The sequence below is a fragment of the Mytilus californianus genome, unplaced genomic scaffold (assembly GCF_021869535.1).
Source record: "Mytilus californianus isolate M0D057914Y unplaced genomic scaffold, xbMytCali1.0.p SCAF_12, whole genome shotgun sequence".
In the NCBI taxonomy this organism is placed as follows: Eukaryota; Metazoa; Mollusca; class Bivalvia; order Mytilida; family Mytilidae; genus Mytilus; species Mytilus californianus.
Genome location: NW_026262604.1, coordinates 3,694,700 through 3,715,933, shown reverse-complemented (window position 1 = coordinate 3,715,933; position 21,234 = coordinate 3,694,700). Strand labels below are relative to the sequence as shown.

At 30.7% G+C, this 21,234-nt stretch overlaps 1 protein-coding gene across 5 annotated transcripts in view; it reads left to right on the top strand.

Annotated features, from left to right (window-relative positions):
* The window catches only part of LOC127721227 (unconventional myosin-Va-like), a 101,929-nt gene that overhangs the window by 43,705 nt on the left and 36,990 nt on the right, over positions 1-21,234 (top strand). For 3 of the 5 annotated variants that reach the window (XM_052227906.1, XM_052227905.1, XM_052227904.1), the window contains 7 exons: positions 4,348-4,441; positions 5,165-5,427; positions 5,983-6,063; positions 7,448-7,609; positions 8,804-8,980; positions 12,589-12,712; positions 15,161-15,350. In XM_052227906.1, the coding sequence (XP_052083866.1) occupies positions 4,348-4,441; positions 5,165-5,427; positions 5,983-6,063; positions 7,448-7,609; positions 8,804-8,980; positions 12,589-12,712; positions 15,161-15,350 (1,091 nt within the window). The remainder of the gene's footprint in view (positions 1-4,347; positions 4,442-5,164; positions 5,428-5,982; positions 6,064-7,447; positions 7,610-8,803; positions 8,981-12,588; positions 12,713-15,160; positions 15,351-21,234) is intronic. The other 2 variants (XM_052227908.1, XM_052227907.1) reach the window with 1 other exon arrangement.

The following is a 21,234-nucleotide window of genomic DNA, read 5'->3' as shown; positions in this document are numbered from 1 at the left end:
AATAGCAAGAAATCTTCAATTGCACAGTATTGCACAATAGCAAGAAATCTTCAATTGCACAGTATTGCACAATAGCAAGAAATCTTCAATTGCACAGTATTGCACAATAGCAAGAAATCTTCAATTACACAGTATTGCACAATAGCAAGAAATCTTCAATTGCACAGTATTGCACAATAGCAAGAAATCTTCAATTACACAGTATTGCACAATAGCAAGAAATCTTCAATTGCACAGTATTTAAGGAATAAATGTAATATTTTTTCTGTCTATGAAGAAATAACATCAAAAATGTGATGCACACTGAATGTTATTTCGAATAGACAGATAAAATATTACAGTTATTTCTTATAATTTAATTCTAAATTCCATTTTAAACCGGAGTAAACAATGAAAAAACGTTGATGACGTCACGGTCACATGACTAAATTATGTCTATGAGCTGATAAACAAAACAACGTCAGCCAATCAGCAGACGCGTTACATCCAAAATTAAATTATTGTGCAATAGCAAGAAATCTTCAATTATACAGTATTGCGCAATAGCAAGAAATCTTCAATTGGCCAGTATTGCGCAATAGCAAGAAATCTTCAATTGCACAGTATTGTGCAATAGCAAGAAATCTTCAATTGAAAATAAATACAAATCTTTTAACCAATTTCAATGGGATTAATTTAAAGTCTTTAATTTTTGGGTGTTCTAACCTTGAATTACTTTTTTTTTGGAAATTGGGCCCTATTTTTAAATTGGTCTACATCAAGGTCCAAAGGGTCCAATATTAAACTTTGTTTGATTTCTTCAAAAACTGAATTATTGCGGCTGTATGATATGCTGAATCTTATTGTGCATTTAGATTTTTTATTTGGGCCCTGTTTTCAAATTATTCCATATTAAGGTTTGAAGGGTCTAAAATTAAACTTTGTTTGATTTCAACTAAAATTAAATTTTTGGTGTTTTTCTATATGCTGAATCTAACCATGTTGTTAGATTTTGGATATCAGACCATTCTAGGCAAATTAAATGTCCAATTTCAAATTTTTAAGATCTTTGACCCCATTTATTTTGTGTCAGAAACCTATATTATGTCAAAATTTGATCACAATCCAAATTCAGACAGTATCAAGGTTGAATATTGTGTCCAAACTTGCACCAACTGTTCAGGGTTAGACCTCTGCTGTCGTCTCTGGCTGCGCTCGGCGAAGCATTTTATTCTGTCATCAAATTAGTGATACCTTATAACTGTTTTTGTATGGCAATATGAATTGCTGTACTATCTTGTCTTTTCTGATTTTATTGCCAAAACATGCACTTTTTGCTGATAAATGATAACACTTTGATGTTAATAATGAAACAAATATGTTGCTATTTAGCTCATGTCCATTTTGTAAAGATTAAAATAAAGCAAAGTATTCTTTATTTTCAACCAGAACAATGATTTTTATTTTTCTATATATATATTTAATAGTTTTCCGACAGAAAATCAAGTTATTAATTTGTAGTAGTATGCATGAGGTTTACTAAATAGGAAATAATGGCAAGCAAAAACTAGAGGCTCTAAAGAGCCTGTGTCGCTCACCTTGGTCTATGTGAATATTAAACAAAGGACGCAGATGGATTCATGACAAAATTGTGTTTTGGTGATGGTGATGTGTTTGTACATCTTAATTTACTGAACATTTTTCCTGCTTACAATTATCTCTATCTATAATTAACTTGGCCCAGTAGTTTCAGAGGAGAAGATTTTTGTAAAAGATTACTAAGATTTACGAAAAAATGGTTAAAATTGACTATAAAGGGCAATAACTCCTAAAGGGGTCAACTGACAATTTCGGTCATGTTGACTTATTTGTAGATCTTACTTTGCCGACATTTATCGTTTTTTACAGTTTATCTCTATCTATAATAATATTCAAGATAATAACCAAAAACAGCAAAATTACCTTAAAATTACCAATTCAGGGGCAGCAACCCAACAACGGGTTGTCCGATTCATCTGAAAATTTCAGGGCAGATAGATCTTGACCTGATAAACAATTTTACTTCATGTCAGATTTGCTTTAAATGCTTTGGTTTTTTGAGTTAAAAGCCAAAAACTGAATTTTACCCCTATGTTCTATTTTTAGCCGTGGCGGCCATCTTGGTTGGTTGACCAGGTCACGCCACACATTTTTAAAACTAAATAACCAAATGATGATTGTGGCCAAGTTTGGTTTAATTTGGCCCAGTTGTTTCAGAGGAGAAGATTTTTGTAAAAGATTACTAAGATTTACGAAAAATGGTGAAAAATTGACTATAAAGGGCAATTACTCCTAAAGGGGTCAACTGACCATTTCGGTTATATTGACTTATTTGTAAATCTTACTTTGCTGAACATTATTGCTGTTTACAGTTTATCTCTATCTATAATAATATTCAAGATAATAACCAAAAACAGCAAAATTTCCTTAAAATTACCAATTCAGGGGCAGCAACCCAATAACGGGTTGTCCGATTCATCTGAAAATTTCAGGGCAGATAGATCTTGACCTGATGAACAATTTTACCCCATGTCAGATTTGCTTTAAATGCTTTGGTTTTTGAGTTAAAAGCCAAAAACTGAATTTTACCCCTATGTTCTATTTTTAGCCGTGGCGGCCATCTTGGTTGGTTGACCAGGTCACGCCACACATTTTTAAAACTAGATAACCAAATGATGATTGTTGCCAAGTTTGGTTTAATTTGGCCACGTAGTTTCAGAGGAGAAGATTTTTGTAAAAGATTACCAAGATTTACGAAAAATTGTTAAAAATTGACTATAAAGGGCAATAACTCCTAAAGGGGTCAACTGACCATTTCAGTCATGTTGACTTATTTGTTAATCTTACTTTGCTGAACATTATTGCTGTTTACAGTTTATCTCTATCTATAATAATATTCAAGATAATAACCAAAAACAGCAAAATTTCCTTAAAATTACCAATTCAGGGGCAGCAATCCAACAACAGGTTGTTCGATTCATCTGAAAATTTTAGGGCAGATAGATCTTGACCTGATAAACAATTTTACTTCATGTCAGATTGCTCTAAATGCTTTGGTTTTTGAGTTATAAGCCAAAAACTGCATTTTACCCCTATGTTTTATTTTTAGCTGTGGCGGCTATCTTGGTTGGTTGGCCGGGTCACGTCACATATTTTTTAAACTAGATACCCCAATGATGATTGTGGCCAAGTTTGGTTTAATTTGGCCCAGTTGTTTCAGAGGAGAAGATTTTTGTAAAAGATTACTAAGATTTACGAAAAATGGTTAAAAATTGACTATAAAGGGCAATTTCTCCTAAAGGGGTCAACTGACCATTTCGGTTATATTGACTTATTTGTAAATCTTACTTTGCTGAACATTATTGCTGTTTACAGTTTATCTCTATCTATAATAATATTCAAGATAATAACCAAAAACAGCAAAATTTCCTTAAAATTACCAATTCAGGGGCAGCAACCTAATAACGGGTTGTCCGATTCATCTGAAAATTTCAGGGCAGATAGATCTTGACCTGATGAACAATTTTACCCCATGTCAGATTTGCTCTTAATGCTTTGGTTTTTGAGTTATAAGCTAAAAACTGCATTTTACCCCTATGTTCTATTTTTAGCTGTGGCGGCCATCTTGGTTGGTTGACAGGGTCACGCCACACATTTTTAAAACTAGATACCCCAATGATGATTGTGGCCAAGTTTGGTTAAATTTGGCCCAGTAGTTTCAGAGGAGAAGATTTTTGTAAAAGTTTACGGACGACGGACGACGGACGACGGACGACGGACGACGGACGCAAAGTGATGAGAAAAGCTCACTTGACCTTTCAGGTCAGGTGAGCTAATAATGCATAGAAAAATTAGCAAAAACTGTAAAGAATAGAAAATAATGGGGAGCAAGAGTAAAGAATTACTTTGGAAAATTAAGTAATACACTACTGATTACAGAAATGAACCATTTGCAGAATAAACAAATCATCTAATTACAGAAATTTTTTTATAGTAAAATAATTTTCATCAGAATTTTACAGCATAAGCTTTATTTTTGAAGATAATGAAAGATGCTCTATAGATTAAAGAAATATAGTATTTAAGGACTCCCATCCCTTGTGCTTATGGTGGATGATATGGGTGATAAACATGCAGCTTCCTCCAGTCGGAATGGGGACATTTAATCTTTTCAGAACTAATCCATGTCATTTAAAATTGTTGATTTGTTCCAATCCTGAATATGCCTGACAAAATTGGTAATGGTCAAGAAGCAAACAATCAATCAATCAATCATTGATAATTCAGAATTATTTTTTTATTTATTATGTTTCTTTTTTCTTCTTCCAGATTGCAAACAAGTTAACGGAGGAGAACAACAAACTGTCAGCTGATTTAGAACTTGCCAAAACTCAGCTTGATGAACAAGAAAAAGAACTGGCTGGTAATTTAAGCTTAACTCCAATCTATACATTTACAGCTTTTGATATGGTACAGTATGAAATTTTATCAGGGATGAAAAAAGATTAATTTGAAGCTAATACTTTGTTTGCCAGAAGAGGCTGTAAATCAATAAACTTTACATAAAAAAATGTTGAATATTTATTCTGTCAGATGTGTAGCCACCAAGATAAATATTTAATCGCTTTTACATTATCATTTCCTTATGAAATATTTCCCTTTGATTAAGAATAGGTAAAAAAAGGACATATTGTAGTATGTAGATTTGATTAATTTTCGCATGAAATCTATTTATACCTTTATTGTGGGGAAAACCTAATATTTTTTTTATTTATTTTTAGATTAGATAAACAAGAAATAAAAACAAAACCAATAAATAGATAATAAAATCATAAATAATATGCATTTGTAAACTACGTTTAATACTTGATGAATCGTTTGAGGATGTTCATCAAAGAACTTTTACATTTTTATCATTCTTTTCCAGATTATTTTCAGATTAGATAAACAAGAAATGATAAAAAAAAACCTTATGAAATATAGCTCATAAAATAATATGAATTTGTAAACAAATTTGATACTTGATGAAATATTTGAGGATGTTTAGCAAGGAACTTAAAGATAATAAACAGTATTCATTTGTAAATTAAATTTAATACATGAAGAAACATTTGAAGATGTTCATCAAAGAACTTTGTATTTCCAGATATGGTGAAAGCTAAAGTAGAAGCTGCAAAGAAACAGTTGCTATCAGAGTTGGATTCGGAAAGAGAGCACCATCAGAAACTTGTCAAGGAGCATGCTCGGTTACAACAGAGATTAGAGAACCTCCACGGAGAAATGGAATACCTCACAAGTCCTCAAGGTCACAAACGAACACCATCAGACATAAGTGCTATCAGTCTAGAGTCTTATACCAGTTCTGTATCTCCTGATGAGAAGAAAGAGGAAGAGGAAAATGAAAAAGAGGTAAATCAAGGGAGATAACATTTTACATTCAGAAATATTTGTAAGATTAATTTCTGCCTGTTTTTTACATTAGAATTGTACTATGGATAAAAGAGAAAGATTGATTTTTTGAAGATATTTCATTTAATTATGTAAAATTTTTATTTGATCAAATTAAATGTAATGATTGTACACATAGAACATTTGTAGCAAAAACTGATGGATCATTTAAATAATAAACAGATTAATTAAATTTGTAGAAAAATTACAAGTTTTAAGAGCATGAATAAAACAAAATAATACATTTAAATGATAACTTAAATGGCCACAATACAACAGACCATTCATAATAGAAATTAAAGCATGATCGCACAAAAATTGCCAGGAATCATGTCTGAATTTAAGATTTAATTCCCCATCATGCAGAAAAAAATGATAAGAGTTTTCATGTATGTAACTCGTATAAAAATGAATTGTGCACATACTTAAGTAGCATTGTTAGTGTTCAGGTACGAATATAAACTATATTTCCCATCATGCAACATACAAATGACGAAGTTTTTTGTAAATCTGTAGGATCAAGGATATGGCACAGAGAAATCAAAGAAGAAGAAGAAAGCACCAGCTCCACCTCTACCTGTTAATGGAGAAACTAAGGTTGGCATTGTAGTAGGGATAAAGGAAGGTGTGCAATAAATGTAAATGAGACAGCTACCCAACAAAAGTAATCAAACCATACATGCCGGCCTAGTGCAACATGTAGTCTTCATCAATACTGATAGGCTTGTGTCAATACTAGATGTCAAACTCAAGTTTTGAATTGCAATTGATGGAGTAATTAATGTTGGTGTTGTATTAGGAATAAAGGGAGGAGTTGGGTATACATCAAGGAGACAGCTACAACATGTAGCCTTAAGGATGTTCGCTACTCTGTTTTAAAATAACAAGCTTTTTAGTAGACTTCTAAATCTATAGTATATAAATAAAGGAACCAAAAAAGCAGAAAAAAATGAAGGGTCCGTGTGCTTGCTTTTGAGATATAAGCCATTGAAAATTTGGCGGGAAATGATTCTCTCTAAATTTTTCATACTTTTAACATTGTCCGCTTTTCTCTTTTAAAAACTATGAAAAAATAACAAGGATTTTATAAGATTTTCAAATACGGCTTTTAAAACTATATGAAATAAAATTATGAAAAGAAAAGTAAGGGTTTGTGGACAAAATTATTTAATGGCAAAACATGGATAAAACCAGAGGATTCCGAAAATCTGGCAAAATTTCAAAAACAAGAGGAGCGAACATCCTTAAACAATAGACAGGTGGCTAAATAATATGTAAAGCTCTAAATCTTGCAAGTTTTGTTTAAGAGACTATCCAAGATCTGCCTATTTTTATCAATTTTTAATCAAGTAGTTTTATCCATTATCTTATTAACAATGTGAATCAGGCAAGTATTTACCAGACATCTTGGTTTAAACTGTAAAAAGTCCTTTTCCAAAATCCAGAAGTCCAAGATTTTAGTCCCATCAAATGTTTGGGCATCATATCTGTGTGGACCATATGAATAAACAAAGTTGTTGGATTTTCTATTGAGACAGCAACCCAACAACAAATAACCAAAAAAACATCTTGAGGTTAACAAACAGTTTAAAAAAATGTCAGGAGTCTATACAATAAATCAAGGTCTAAAACTTCTAGAAAAAATATTATAAAACAGAAACATTTAATAGATATAAGAAGATGTGGTATGAGTGCCAATGAGACAACTCTCCATCCAAGTTACAATTTATAAAAGTAAACCATTATAGGTCAAGGTACGGCCTTCAACATGGAGCATTGGCTCACACCGAACAACAAGCTATAAAGGGCCCCAAAAAATTACTAGTGTAAAACCATTCAAACAGAAAAACCAACGGTCTAATCTATATAAAAACGTGAAACGAGAAACACGTATGAACTACATAAACAGACAACAACTACTGTAATCAGATTCCTGACTTAGGACAGGTGCAAATACTTACTTTACTTTACTTTATTACAGGATATTGATGTAGGATTGTTGCTTAAGTTACAAAACCGTGTGAAAGATCTGGAAAAAGAAAAAGCTGAAATGCAGAAAGAAATTGACACAAGTGAAGAACAAGAACAAAAACAAACCCCTAGCAGTGATGTCATCACTGATTCAGCATTTAATGCACTCAAAGTAAGTGAAAAATATTTTACAGGAAGTAGATAAGGGGAGATAATTGGCATGTTTACATATTTGTTGTTTTAGAAACTGTATTTGGGGTTTTATTTGTAATATTTGTTTTTATTTTCAGTTCCCCTTATAAATGAAAAGGTACTAAAATTGCCATTGATTTATTTTTTTTCTAAATGTCCCATTCTGTAATCTGTATGCTGAATTGTCATTGTTATTTAATTATTTGATATTCAAAGATTAAAGAACAAAGATAAGACATTGACATGGGAAAATGGCAAGACTATGCAAATTCTGACTTTATGACCTAATATTATGCTGAAAATTGATATACAGTATAAATTTCATGTTAAAAGATTTTCACATGGGAAGTTAATTTTTGAACATTTAGTCATCTACAAATAATATATTTAACATGCTTGGGCCTTCAGCTGGCTTTATTTTAACATAACTATTATAAACTATTTTTTTCTTTGTAAAATTGAGTAATGGTTTTATAAATATTTTATTTTCAATGAGTTAACAGGGCTAAATAAATCAAAAACTGTACCTTTTCCTTTTTTATGTGCTGAAAAATATAAATATTTTTTGGTCATTTTGTGTCTTTCCCTTGAATACCCAAATGACTTGTAAATCTAGCTAAATAAAAAATTTGAAAAAAATTTAGAAACCAAAAAAAAAAAGAAATAACCACATTACTAGGAAACCTTATGGTAAGATGGAATTATTAGAATATGATTTTTCAGAAAATTACTGAAATTAATTCATGTTGTTGGTTTGGGAATGTTAGGCCAAGTAAATTTAATTAGTAGATTTTCATCCAAATTTTTGAAAAAAATGGGGTGGGTGGGTGGGAGGATTTTATTTTTTATTTTTTATTAGATATGAAACGCTCTTGTGACGTGTTCTAATAATAAGGTTCTATCACGTATATACATGTATAACGAATCAAACATACAAAGAAATGCAAAAACCAAAATTTGAAACAGGAAGTTATTAATGAAACGAAATTATCGACAGTTACCGGTAACGAAAATGAACAAAATCCGGAAATCGTAAATTTTTCAAAATAAAAAAAATTGGGGCGGAACGATTTCAGAGGGGCGGGCGGGGATGAAAAATCTATCAATTAATTTTAATTGGCCTTAGTTAGTAAATATCTTATTGAAATCATAAAAACTATGTAACTTTAAACAGAAACAGTTGGTGAATGCTGACGATGTCCAACTCGTCATTAAACTACAAAAACGTGTCAAGGATCTAGAGTTAACAAAATCTCGTCTGAGGAGCGAGTTAGATGAACGAGACGATGATGATGACGAATTGACAAAATTCCAAATAACAACACCGGAATTTGCTTATAATAATCTGAAGGTATACAGTGGGTGGTGTGTGTGTATAACTGTGTGGATAGTGGATTTATATTCTTCTAACTTTCTAGATGTAGTATAGCATAGTGTGTGTAGCCATTTCAACTAATACTTACCAATCTGTATTTCATTGGATTGTTGACACATGCATATCCATCCATTATTTTTTTTATTTACTTCTTTATTCATTTGCATGGGCCAGAAACAAGGATCATATATTTTAATCTTTTTATAGATCTGTATATGTACATTATCTTGTAAGATTCCATAAATAAGTATAGCACCAAAGGAACATTTAAACTTGTAATCAGTTCAGTTGTTTTTTGAGTAATTGCCACCAAACAAAATTCCCTTTTTTATTCTTTTAGAGACGATTTGATGTTTTGTGGTATACTTTAATATAAAAACCTAGAACTAAAAAAGGCAAAAGTTTCAAAGAATTATAACTCTATTTATTTTAGATTTTTTTATCTAATTGATAAAATAATGATATCTGTACACCATTGGAAAATATTAAATTCTTATTTTTTACTCACTAGGACAAAAAGTTAAAGCTTGGCTTGCCTTGCTTTTGTTTGCTTCTAATACTTTTAAATCTGGTATAAATATTTTTTGTACTCTTTCAGTTTCTTCTCATACATTTTCAAGTCTATTTGTCATTGTAAGAAAAAGGTTTGGGACAGAAAAAGGACATTTTTTATACATCACACAACAAAATTGTAGTGGTCCAATCATTTTACCTATCTTTTAAATAAACTGAAACATTTTTGAAAGCATGAATTATTTCTATCTTTACAATGATGTAAACTTACTGATTAGACATCACATAATTTGTTTACAACTGAAATTGCAATTATCATTCTTTTTAACTTAAGGAAGTTTGCGACTCTTATTTTTGACTTTGTGTCAGATATTCATGTATCCATGTAGTGCCAATGAAAATTTTGCCTGCTAACTCCTACTTTTCTTGTTATAATTTTATTACTTGTAGTTAAAAAAGCCATTTTTGAAAATCTTCTAAGATCTTTGTTATTTTTTCATAGTTTTTGAAAGAATAAACATTCCAATGTCAAATGGAAGAAAAATCTAGAGAAAATCATTTCCTGTCAAATTTGAATGGCTTATATCTCAAATACCAGGACATGGATCTGTCATTTTTTTCTGCATTTTAAGGTCTGTTATTTTTATGCTCAACCTACGATAGTAGAGGGGCATTATGTTTTTCAGTCCTTGCGTCCGTTTTGTTCGTTCATCTGTCCGTTCGTCCGTCTGTCCCGCTTCAGGTTAAAGTTTTTGGTCAAGGTAGTTTTTGATGAAGTTGAAGTCCAATCAACTTGAAACTTAGTACACATGTTCCCTATGATATGATCTTTCTAATTTTAATGCCAAATTAGAGTTTTGACCCCAATTTCACAGTCCACTGAACACAGAAAATGATAGTGCGAGTGGGGCATCCGTGTACTATGGACACATTCTTGTTTTTACTATCAATTTAGAACAGTCTTTTAAAAAACTTGTTATTTTGAAACAGAGTTGTGAACATCCCAAAGATAACTTTTCGGATGGGATTTAATTTTTTTACAATAAGTGAATGGGGAACATGCAAGTCCACTCAAGCCGGTGCTAGGGGCCGTCTTAAACTTGCAGTGAGGTGAGAGTTTTTTGCTCCGTGTTGAAGGCCTCACTGTGACTTTGAGATGAAGAACAGCAATAAAAGCGCTGTTCCTTTGCTTTTTGTGTTTTTTTTTTTTTTTTTTTTTTTTTTTTTTTTTGCTGTGCATGTACTGATTTTGTGTCATGGATGGATACCCCATATCCTTTGTTTTTCTATTGCTATTACTTAGCTAGAATGACAGATGGTGATAGTTCATTGTAGACTTTTTATACTAAGCAGAATGTTGTAGTTTTTTTACTTGTAGATATTAACCAACTGACCTCTGTATATTTTAATCTTTTTTACTTACAATCTAATTTTGATATATATTGTAATATAAGTAAAATAATATATTATACAGCATATTTTAGTATTGGTCATATAATCTATGCCTTTTTGAGTTCACATTGCAAACATTTCTGGAGTAGTCTTCATCAGTAAAAGAATAAGGAGATCTGGGTTCTCGGTCATACAACTTTACTCAGTACTCCAAGTACAAAATATGTTATTTAAAACGCTGTATCCAGTTTTTTTATTGGTTGATTTCTGAGTCTGAGTACGGGTGCAATAATTGTGCATGAAATATTTATGACCGAAAGGTCTGGGTTACAGTTAATTTTCAAGTATTTTTATTGGTTCATTTTTGTGGTGTTTCAAGCACAAAATTTTTCCTCCAAGGACTGAGTAAAGTTTTATGACTTAAATGCCTGGTGTGATTGATTGTCATTGAGACAATTATCCGCTAGAGACAACGCACTACTTTTCAATGTGAATTACTTCCCCTTGACCAGTCAGTTTTTAATTTCATTTCTATTAAGATTTTATATACTTTACTTGTCTCGGTTAATTGATTAAAAAAAATCTAATTTTAAAGAATGAATTGTAATAAATAAACCATAACAGAAATAGTCAAAATCAAAGTCAAGGTCATTTATATTAATAAAATAGTATTGTTAATATATAAGAGATAATATTTATGTGTCTGTTTTCATGTATTAGTTATTTTTATATAGCTGATATCAGTCCTAAATTTGAGGTCATTTATACTTCTAAGGCCAAATACATAAAAAAAAAAACTGTCAGTATAAGAATTAAGATGAAACAAGGTCCAATTAAAAACATCAAAATCATTCAAGGTCGTTTACATTGATATATAGTATTGTTGATTTTATAAGAGATAGTATTTATCTACCTATTTTTATGTCGTAGTTTTTTTTATATGATATAAATCCTACCTTGAACTCTAGATTAAATAGATTATGGTTTGTTGCAAGTTTGACTGTTTTTAATGATATACAGATATCCAATCTTATATATATACTTATTTGTATAAAAGCAAAAAAATGTATTTTGAAAAGAATTTGAACATTACATACATTGAAAATGAAGACAAAAAAAATTGGATATTTAAACTTGTTGTCTTCAAAATAGCAGATTGTTCTTTTATAGCTAGAAATGAGACATGTTATCCTCTCAGGAAAAATATATACTACTTTTCAGTTTGAATTACCTCCCTTTGGCCAGTTTTTAATTAATTTTTTGTTAACTTGTCAAAAGAAACAAAACCAGAATTAGTTCAAACAAATTGAAATCAGTTCTACAAAAGTCTTCTAAGCATTACTTGGAATTTTACCTTAATTTTGATTCAATTGTATAAGCAAACTACCATTTGATCATCACAGTTTCAGAAAATATTTGCACGAGATCCATGTTTATTTGTCAATCAGATTATTTTCATGTTCCTTGAACCTAATGTCACACTGTGGATTGATAATAATGTTGGCATATATTTAGACTGCTAAATCTAACGAAATCAAATATCGACAAAAATGCAATATTCCCCTAATCCACGAAAATTGGTATACACGAAAATAAGTTAATCCAGAATAGACATAATATATGACCTCCTGTTTATAAAGAATACATTGCTGATGTTTGTATTTATATGTTATTTTCAGATGCAGGAACTCGAGAACGAGAATGACAAGTTAAAGAGAGAAGTTGGTAAATTGATGAAGGCTATCACTGATAGTACTGACTTTACACAACAAGAAGTGTCTCCCTCTGGTAAAGAATTAATGGGTAGGTTTCTTTCTTAGACTGAAGATACTTTATCATTAAACTGTACTGACTTTACACAACAAGAAGTGTCTCCCTCTGGTAAAGAATTAATGGGTAGGTTTCTTTCTTAGACTGAAGATACTTAATCTTAGAACTTTTCTAGTTCAAAATTACTGAGTCCAAAAAAAACAACATATGGTTCAAGTAATCGACCTTTAATAAAATTGATTAAGCCAATGGTTGTAAAGATTTCTGTAAAGTTTGGGTAAATGTTGTTAGATTCATTTTAGATTTTATTAGATAATTTTATATTTTTTGTTATTTCAATCTTTTATTGATACTTGGAAACAGATGACAGTTTCTTTTAATAGAGACTTCTTGGGATTTTTGATCAAGTTCTTGCAGGAACTTTCTTGTATGACAGAACTGTTTTCATGATTTACTTAATTATCTGTATTAAGTGAAGTGATAAGTCTTCATGGATTTAACATAATACAAAAAAAGCAAATTATGAATTTAAAGAGAAATTTGTCTTATACGATGAGATGTGATATGATTGCCAATGAGACAACTATCCACCAAAGTTCAAATGGAGTGGATGTAAGCAATTATTGGAAACTGTAAGCCTTCAACAATGAGAAAAACCCATACCATAATTATAGTCAGCTATTAAAGGCCTGAAAAATATGAAACAATTCAATTAAGAAAACTAATGGCCTTCATAACATAGCAATTTACAAAAAAAACAACTATGACAGGCATGAACCAACGACAACCACTGAACTACAGGCTCCTGACTTATGACAGGCACATAAAGAATGTTGAAGTGTTAAGCATGTTTGAAGGCAGATTAGTTAAGCATCCAATGTTTTATTTGGAGAACAGATGTTTTATTGACAAACAGAATTTTCTTTTACTTTTATTTTCCTGTATGGTTTGTTTACCATCACCTATTGGTTATTTTAACTAATTCTCCCTGACTGGTCTGGTCACCATGGTAACAATTAACTAATTCTCCCTTACTTGGATAGACCTTGGTAAAGACAGCAGTCGGTCAGTCCGAATACTTCTGGGTAAGACAAGAGTTATCTGCCCCTTGCATTTTGACCAAAGTATTATTCCAGATAACATACACCATAGACTGGATTCTTGCATGCAGGTTTCAATCAAATTATGATTAAAAACAAATACATCTGAGTTTTCAAAATAAAAATTTTAATATTTTAATTAAATTGAAAAAAGCATGAAATATTTCATCTTCGTTGAAAATTTATTAATCTATGATGGAAAAGACAAGAATCCAGTCTGACAATGCATTGCATCCAACTTATTTCCTTTTTTGCAATTTGAATTATAATAGATATAAGATTTGCTTTTTGAATTTAAAGAGCTCAAGAATTTTTTTTCGCCAAGAGTGTTTTAATGCTGGAAATGTGGTTGAGATTGCTTAAGGTTGTTTCTATCTCGAGAAAAGGAGATTTAGCTAACTTTTATGTAACAATAAGAATTCTTGATTAAATGCTGCACTCCCTTTTCCATATTTCCATTTTACCTGCATTTACCTGAAACAACATATCATTACACAGAATATTATCTACATTACCAGCATTTACCTTTACATATAAACCAAAAAGCACATTTGAAAATGTTAAGTTATTATTGATTCACAGATACAGATTAGAGATTTTTTCCTGAATAATCCAGCTTGGCTGAAGTGAATAAAAAAGAACTCCATATATCTGTATATTTTCTTTGAAGCCAAAATCTTTTCACAAAAAATCAGATAAAAAAAAAACAATACATTTTTTGAGTAAGGAGTCACATGGTTAAGTAGCAATTCAAGCAAGTGGAATTTTCTGGTAGTAACCTTAGATTTTTTTTGAAAATCTGTTTGCTGGGTCCCTGTTTATCTGCATCCCTTTGACATGCATGTTTTGATAAATGTTTCTTTGAATGTAAAAATAATTTTATATTGACCGAAGAATCAGATATCTGTGTGTATTACTAACTGCAGATAATTTGACAGTTTATGACTTGAATGATAAGAGGAGCTTCCCATGTGAGTACAATACTGGTTCCCTGATATAACAGGACATGCCAAATTCGAAAGTTTGAGTTTTGGATAGATTTCTTTTTATTATTTTCCTTCAAATAAATTGAGATGGATGTAAAAAAAATCTCTTTATTCATTAAAAAATAATGCATAAACAAAAATAAGTAGTCCTTGATCATTGACCGCAAACCAGTTTAACCTGAAAATGGAAATAGCTCTACTTTCTAACGTATGGATCAATGTAAGTATATTCCAGAGAAGTGTTTAGTAGATATATGAAGTGTTTTAATTTTAATTCTTTCATTATTATTTATATATTAAATATTAAAAAGAAAGAAAAATTTACAATTTCCATCACATATATATATAAGTAGAAAAAATTTAATTATTCCAATAATGTTTATATAACATTACAGACCAGTTTGAGGCTATGAACGATGAGTTGGAGAGACGACGTGAAGAGTGTCTACAACTCCGTGCCATGATGGCTGAAAAGAGTATAACAACACATGCTATAGCTAAGGAGTCCTATGGTGGAAATGATAATATTGTGAATGAGGATAATGAGCTAGCTATGGCTTACAGAACACAGAAAGAACTTAACAGGTATAGAGATAGGAGATGGCTATACCCAATAGCATCTGTAAAGTGTGTGAAATCTTCAAAGTTTAAATTTAATGATTTCTTCAATCAAGCCTGTTTGTGACCTTTTGTTTTCACATTTTTCTAAACCCTGATAGATCTTATATACAGATCAAATTTACCCGAAACGATATCTTCTCAGTTTTTGTCATAATCGGGAAATGATGAAAAAAAAACTTGAAAAATTTCCCATTCTATAGTTTGTATTACAGAAATAGCTAAGCAAAATCAAATATAAAAATAATTTTGGGAGGCATGTTTTTAATGGTAGTAGTGTTTTGGAATTTTAAGTAAAATCAGGGGAGGTAAATAAAATTATAAAATCAAACAAAACAAGAAAGTATTGCCAGGAAATATGCTTTAAAAGGCTAAATGCTTAAAAAGTACCTGGGAATGTAAGTTGGTTAATATTACTTTAAAGGAATTGCAAACATAAGGCGAAGGTCAAATTCTGAATCCCATTGCAATAGATAATCGTTTGTTTCTAAAGATGAATTATACACATAAGGTGAAGGTCAAATTCTGAATCCCATTGCAATACATAATAGTCTGTTTCTGAAGATGAATTACACACATAAGGTGAAGGTCAAATTCTGAATCCCATTGCAATACATAATCGTTTATTTCTAAAGATGAATTACACACATAAGGTGAAGGTCAAATTCTGAACCGCATTGCAATACATAATTGTCTGTTTCTGAAGATGAATTGAAAATATGAGGTGAAGGTCAAATTCCGAACCCTATTGCAATAGATAATCATTTGTTTCTGAAGATGATCATTTTTATTATTGAAATAACTTGATCATGTTTCACTTAACAGTGAAGTTGATATAAAATCCATTATGTCAACATATTTTAACTGCTCATGTATAATAAATTGATGAAATGTGAATCAAATTTCACATATCTATGTAATTTGATTCAGCGGTTTAGTGTTGAAATAGATCATGTGATTCAGGAAATCGAAATAATACATTCGGAAACAAAATTTTGTGAAAGATGGGTGTAGCTGCTGAGCTTGTATACAACATCAAAAGATGTCAAAATTCAAGTTTCAAAATGGAATCGATGATTTGAATATATACTCATTATCAAACATGGTAGGGATGACAATTTGACAGCAATTCAATGAATTCTATACTAGGAATATTTATATAAAAATCTGTGAACCTATCAGAACGCAGAATGGAAATGTTCAGAAATTATACTTTTGCCTCGGCAGTCACATTGTACAGTCTTATCATTGTGGTAAATTGCGTCTGGACAAACCAGTAACATTCAGAATAAAATACCTTCAAATACTTCAGCACAACTTCTGAATTAGTCTATTGTGTCACATGGAGAAAATATTTTCTGAAGAGGATAGAACAACAAAAGTGATGTGGAAGATTTTGTCTACTACTTCTTACCATGTACCAGACAATGAAAGACTAGGTAAGTAATTATTAAACTCATATTGATAAATTTTCTGTATTGTTAATGTACTATAGATTCATTTATTTTTTTGGGCATAAATTATTCATGGGTTGAGGGAAAATGGTGTTTTAGTGAATACTGGATATCTTGATTTTACAAAATTATACATGCAAGCCTTTAGTAAATTTGTAAATTGTTGAAAACTTGAATTTGTGGTTCACTATACCAACGAAATCCACAAAAAATAAGCACTCAGCAAAGAAGAATGAATGCACAGTATGTTGATCGTGGAATGCTAACATAATGTAGATGTCCTACCCCAGCAACTATAAGTCTTAAGTTGATATGATGCAACAAGTTTAAACTGATTGTGCCAGAACGTGACATGTTTTGAATAAGTCATAGCTGCTTCATAAAAGACACCAAACTTCATATGGTTATGCAATTCATACCTCTGAGCAAGGCTTCCAAAACGGTCATATATTCCGGACATTTGTATAATGTCCGGTAAAAGTCCGGCTGGGCAAAGCACGAAACGGTCATCTACTTTTTATTTTTCAAGGCTTTCTTAAGAGACGGTCATTTTAACATAATTCACGATCTTTTTGACCCAACCTTTTGCCTTTAACAGCCACACATTTCCGGTCATAAAAGTGACATGATCATTAAGTACTATCAAAACAACCCCTACTTTAATACCTTCTCATTTTAATCAAGGCTAATTAGTTGTCGAACAGCTGAAATTTACCTGTTCAGGTGACAGGTAAACTATTTTGAACCAGACATTGATCGGTCTATTCAAAGTTATTTTCTTACATTTCACCGGTTTGCATCTAATTAATTTAGTCAAAAAGATTTAAATTATCAGAAATACATTTACAAATAAGATTTGATGAAAAAATTAAAGAGGTGAAAATGAAAAATCGTCATAACCACGTTGTTTGAACCAGAGTACACGTCGTGTGCGCATGTGCATGTGCGCAGGTGTGAAATTTAAGTATGCATCCTAATTTCTTTAAAAAAAAATGCTTAAATTGTCATTGATACCTTTATCTCACGTTTATTTCGAATATTTTCTTGAAGAAATAACGTAGAATGAGCTACTTACACTCATTCATGCTTTGCAAACGTACACGGAATTTACGTATCCGTCTCTGGTCCATGTTTTACCATTGTCAAGATAACATCCGGTTTCAGATTTATAAAACGAAAGTAAAGTTTGGACAACGTTATTTTGCACAAATAAAGAGTCTAAGGCAGATATAAGTACGCTGATGTTGCACACTTCGGATGATGCACTGCCAATTTAACGGTTTACATCAGAACTTCGAATTTGAATCAAAGAAAGTTTAATATCGTTTTTTTTAAATATCAATCATTGGGATGGCCAACTCGGCAACTGATTACCATAATTGCCTTTTGTTTATTTAGTCTTAAAGGATTAAAATCGGGATAATATATAAAATGTCCGGCTGGCTAAAAATAATTTTGGAAGCCCTGCCTCTAAGTCACTAGCATGCTCTGAAGAATAATGGTTCACTTTGAAATTTGCTTCTTGGTATACTTGTCTTCTTTTTATGCTAGATGAAGCTGTTACATGTATATGGTGTATGACCCATCATTGAATTTTTGCAAAATGTATAGTAGAATATTTCTTGAATTTGAGGACCATATGTCCTAAGAGATATGAAATATATCAATGTCATTAGTTTGACTCAGTTGTCTCTAAAGATAAGACAAAATAAAAATTCCTTTTATTTGCTACCGATCATATTTTGTATATAAAGTTTATACGTGTATTGGCATGTTTGACTGTCAATCCTTACAATAATATTGCAGGTCTCTCTTTATACTCAGGTAAAATAATTGAGCAAAATGATAAAGTATTCTTCCCTATTTTTCTTTAGGAGAAAATCTTAAATATTCCTGTCTTTTTGTATGGCCTTAGTTTCCCTTTGAGGCATTTTTTTGGTAGTGTAAAGAGGATATTTTTAAGAGTCAGGAGGACTTATTTTTTCTCTTGTAAATAATTTACTTTTTTAAATGTAAAGATATGGATTTTAAAAATAAATTTGAATATCAAATTCCAAAATATTTAATAATTTGAACATATATTTGAGAACCTAGATAAAAGTTAAATCAATTGTGTTTAGATTAATTGACCTGAGCCACTTTATATAGTGACCTTATCTGTGGTAATGTCTTTGATGTAACAACTTTTGTCAATTTGACGGGAAGTTGAAATCGTTAAAATTAAACAACAACATTTGACACAGGTGAAATCTGATTAGATCGGAGGATGTTTGAGGATAAATTCCATGTCATTTAACTCTTCAGTCTATATTGTTGTCACACCTGAATGATTTTCTTTAAATTGAAAATACAGAATTAAATACCCGTCTGAGAGCACATGTATATTTGGGTAGATTTGTATAATGGAGGAAAATTTGATAATAATCACAACAAATCGTGATTTTTAAAGAATTTTGAAGTGAAGGTGTGGCCAACCCTAAAGTGACTTTTTTCAAGTTTTATGGAGAAATGATTTGTATGGTGCTGTGGTTAAATTAAAAGGATTCTGTTATTCAGTTGAAGTGGATGATTTGGGAATTTTATCACACATTTCCGTGAAAAAAAAAGCATTCTATTGATATGTGGGCATTGTTGTCACTGTGGATAATTGTTATGGAAAGAATTATATTGACACCATAGTAAGTCTATAATTATGTATACTTTATTTGTCATTTTCATTGCATATATCATTGTTAGAGAGAAAAAAAAATCTAAATTATTAGTTTTGGTTTTGATAATTTGAAAAAAAAATTGATCATGATGACGTTACAAGCTTTATTTTAGTGAAGAAACAGAATCAGCTGTTTGGTTCAAATAAAATTATATGTGGCCTAATCTAGACATATTATGAAAATCTTCCTTGCTTGTTGTTATTATCAGTTTATAAAAATATTATTGTTCTGTTTCAGTAATGAATCAGTATTTAAAGAAGGAAAAAAAATGAAATAAAAAACCCTGACAAAATTTCACAAACAAATCATATAATAAAAAATTACTCAAAAATCATATGTAAAAAGTCAGGTTATCTTGTCAGTAATTGTTCTTAATGCTTTTCATTACTGTAAATTCAGAAATTATTGCAATGTTTTTATTAATGTGAATAATATAATGTGACTGGGTGAGTATTGCAATAATAATAACTCGCATTCTGATATCTGATACATTTATCTGTCTGCAGATTTTCCTGGAATCGCAATAATTAGTCTTCCATACTTCAAATACCACAATAATAAATGCACACAATAATTTCAGATTTTGATGGCAGATATTTGATTGTTTCTATAACTCTTTTGCAAATGGGACACATAGGAGGACCCCCCTTTCGTGGGAAAAATTTGGTTGATTATATAGGGAATCACTGAAGCGTGACTGAAGCGGCCCCCCTTAGGTCAGTCAGCGGGCCCCCCCTTATGAAAAGTTCTGGATCCGCCACTGGGACATACATATTTGTATATTGTTGAAGAGTGTTTGCTTCTCTCTAGATGTCTAATTGTTATTTTTGTTGTCAATTTTTGTCTTATCTACATATATCCAGATCTTATTTTTCCATAGATATATTAGTTGAAGTCAGTTTGTGAAACACTGGTCTGTAACAGAGCTTAATGCAAACCTAATTTCACTAAGCATTGAAAATAACTGCTTTGTTTTTTCATATACTGGTAAAATAGAATTTTGACATTTATTGAATGTGTTTAATATTTTTCAATGATTCATGGGAATGTTCATTTTATGTCCTTAACAGTTATATAAATCCAATGTTTTTATTGGTTTTAAATTGGATAATTGCGTGTGTCAAACTATGAACTCTATAATTCACTGGACCAGTGTATAGCAATTTATTAGATATTTAAATTCCTTTAAATTAAATCATGTATTTGAGTATAATTTCTCATTCAAAAGTAGGGCTGTTTTCAAGGTCACTAATATTTTCTTTAACTGATTCAAAATTAAGACTGTTTTTCTAGGTCAGCTTTTTTCTCTCACTCTGGTTTAGTTTTATAAAAAAATAGATGTTTGCTGGCTTGACATATCAACATGACAGAGCTGTGAAACATTCATTACATGATTATTTTGGACATTTTTGTATGTAAATTGAACATGTAAAGATGTTAAGTGTTTTTTCTGTTTATTTCGGAATTTACACTAGTGTTCTACCAATAAAATCTGTTCTGGTTTAAGAATAATTGTGGAAAACATGTTTTTTTTTTATGTAAGATAGTGTATATTTCTAAGGAATTCAACAGACTTCGTTGTGAAATATTCATAACATTTTTGATATTTTTATTATTGTTTTTTTTTCTGACACTTTTATATAAATTGAAGACGTAAAAAGGTTTTCAAAATGATAAATGATTTTT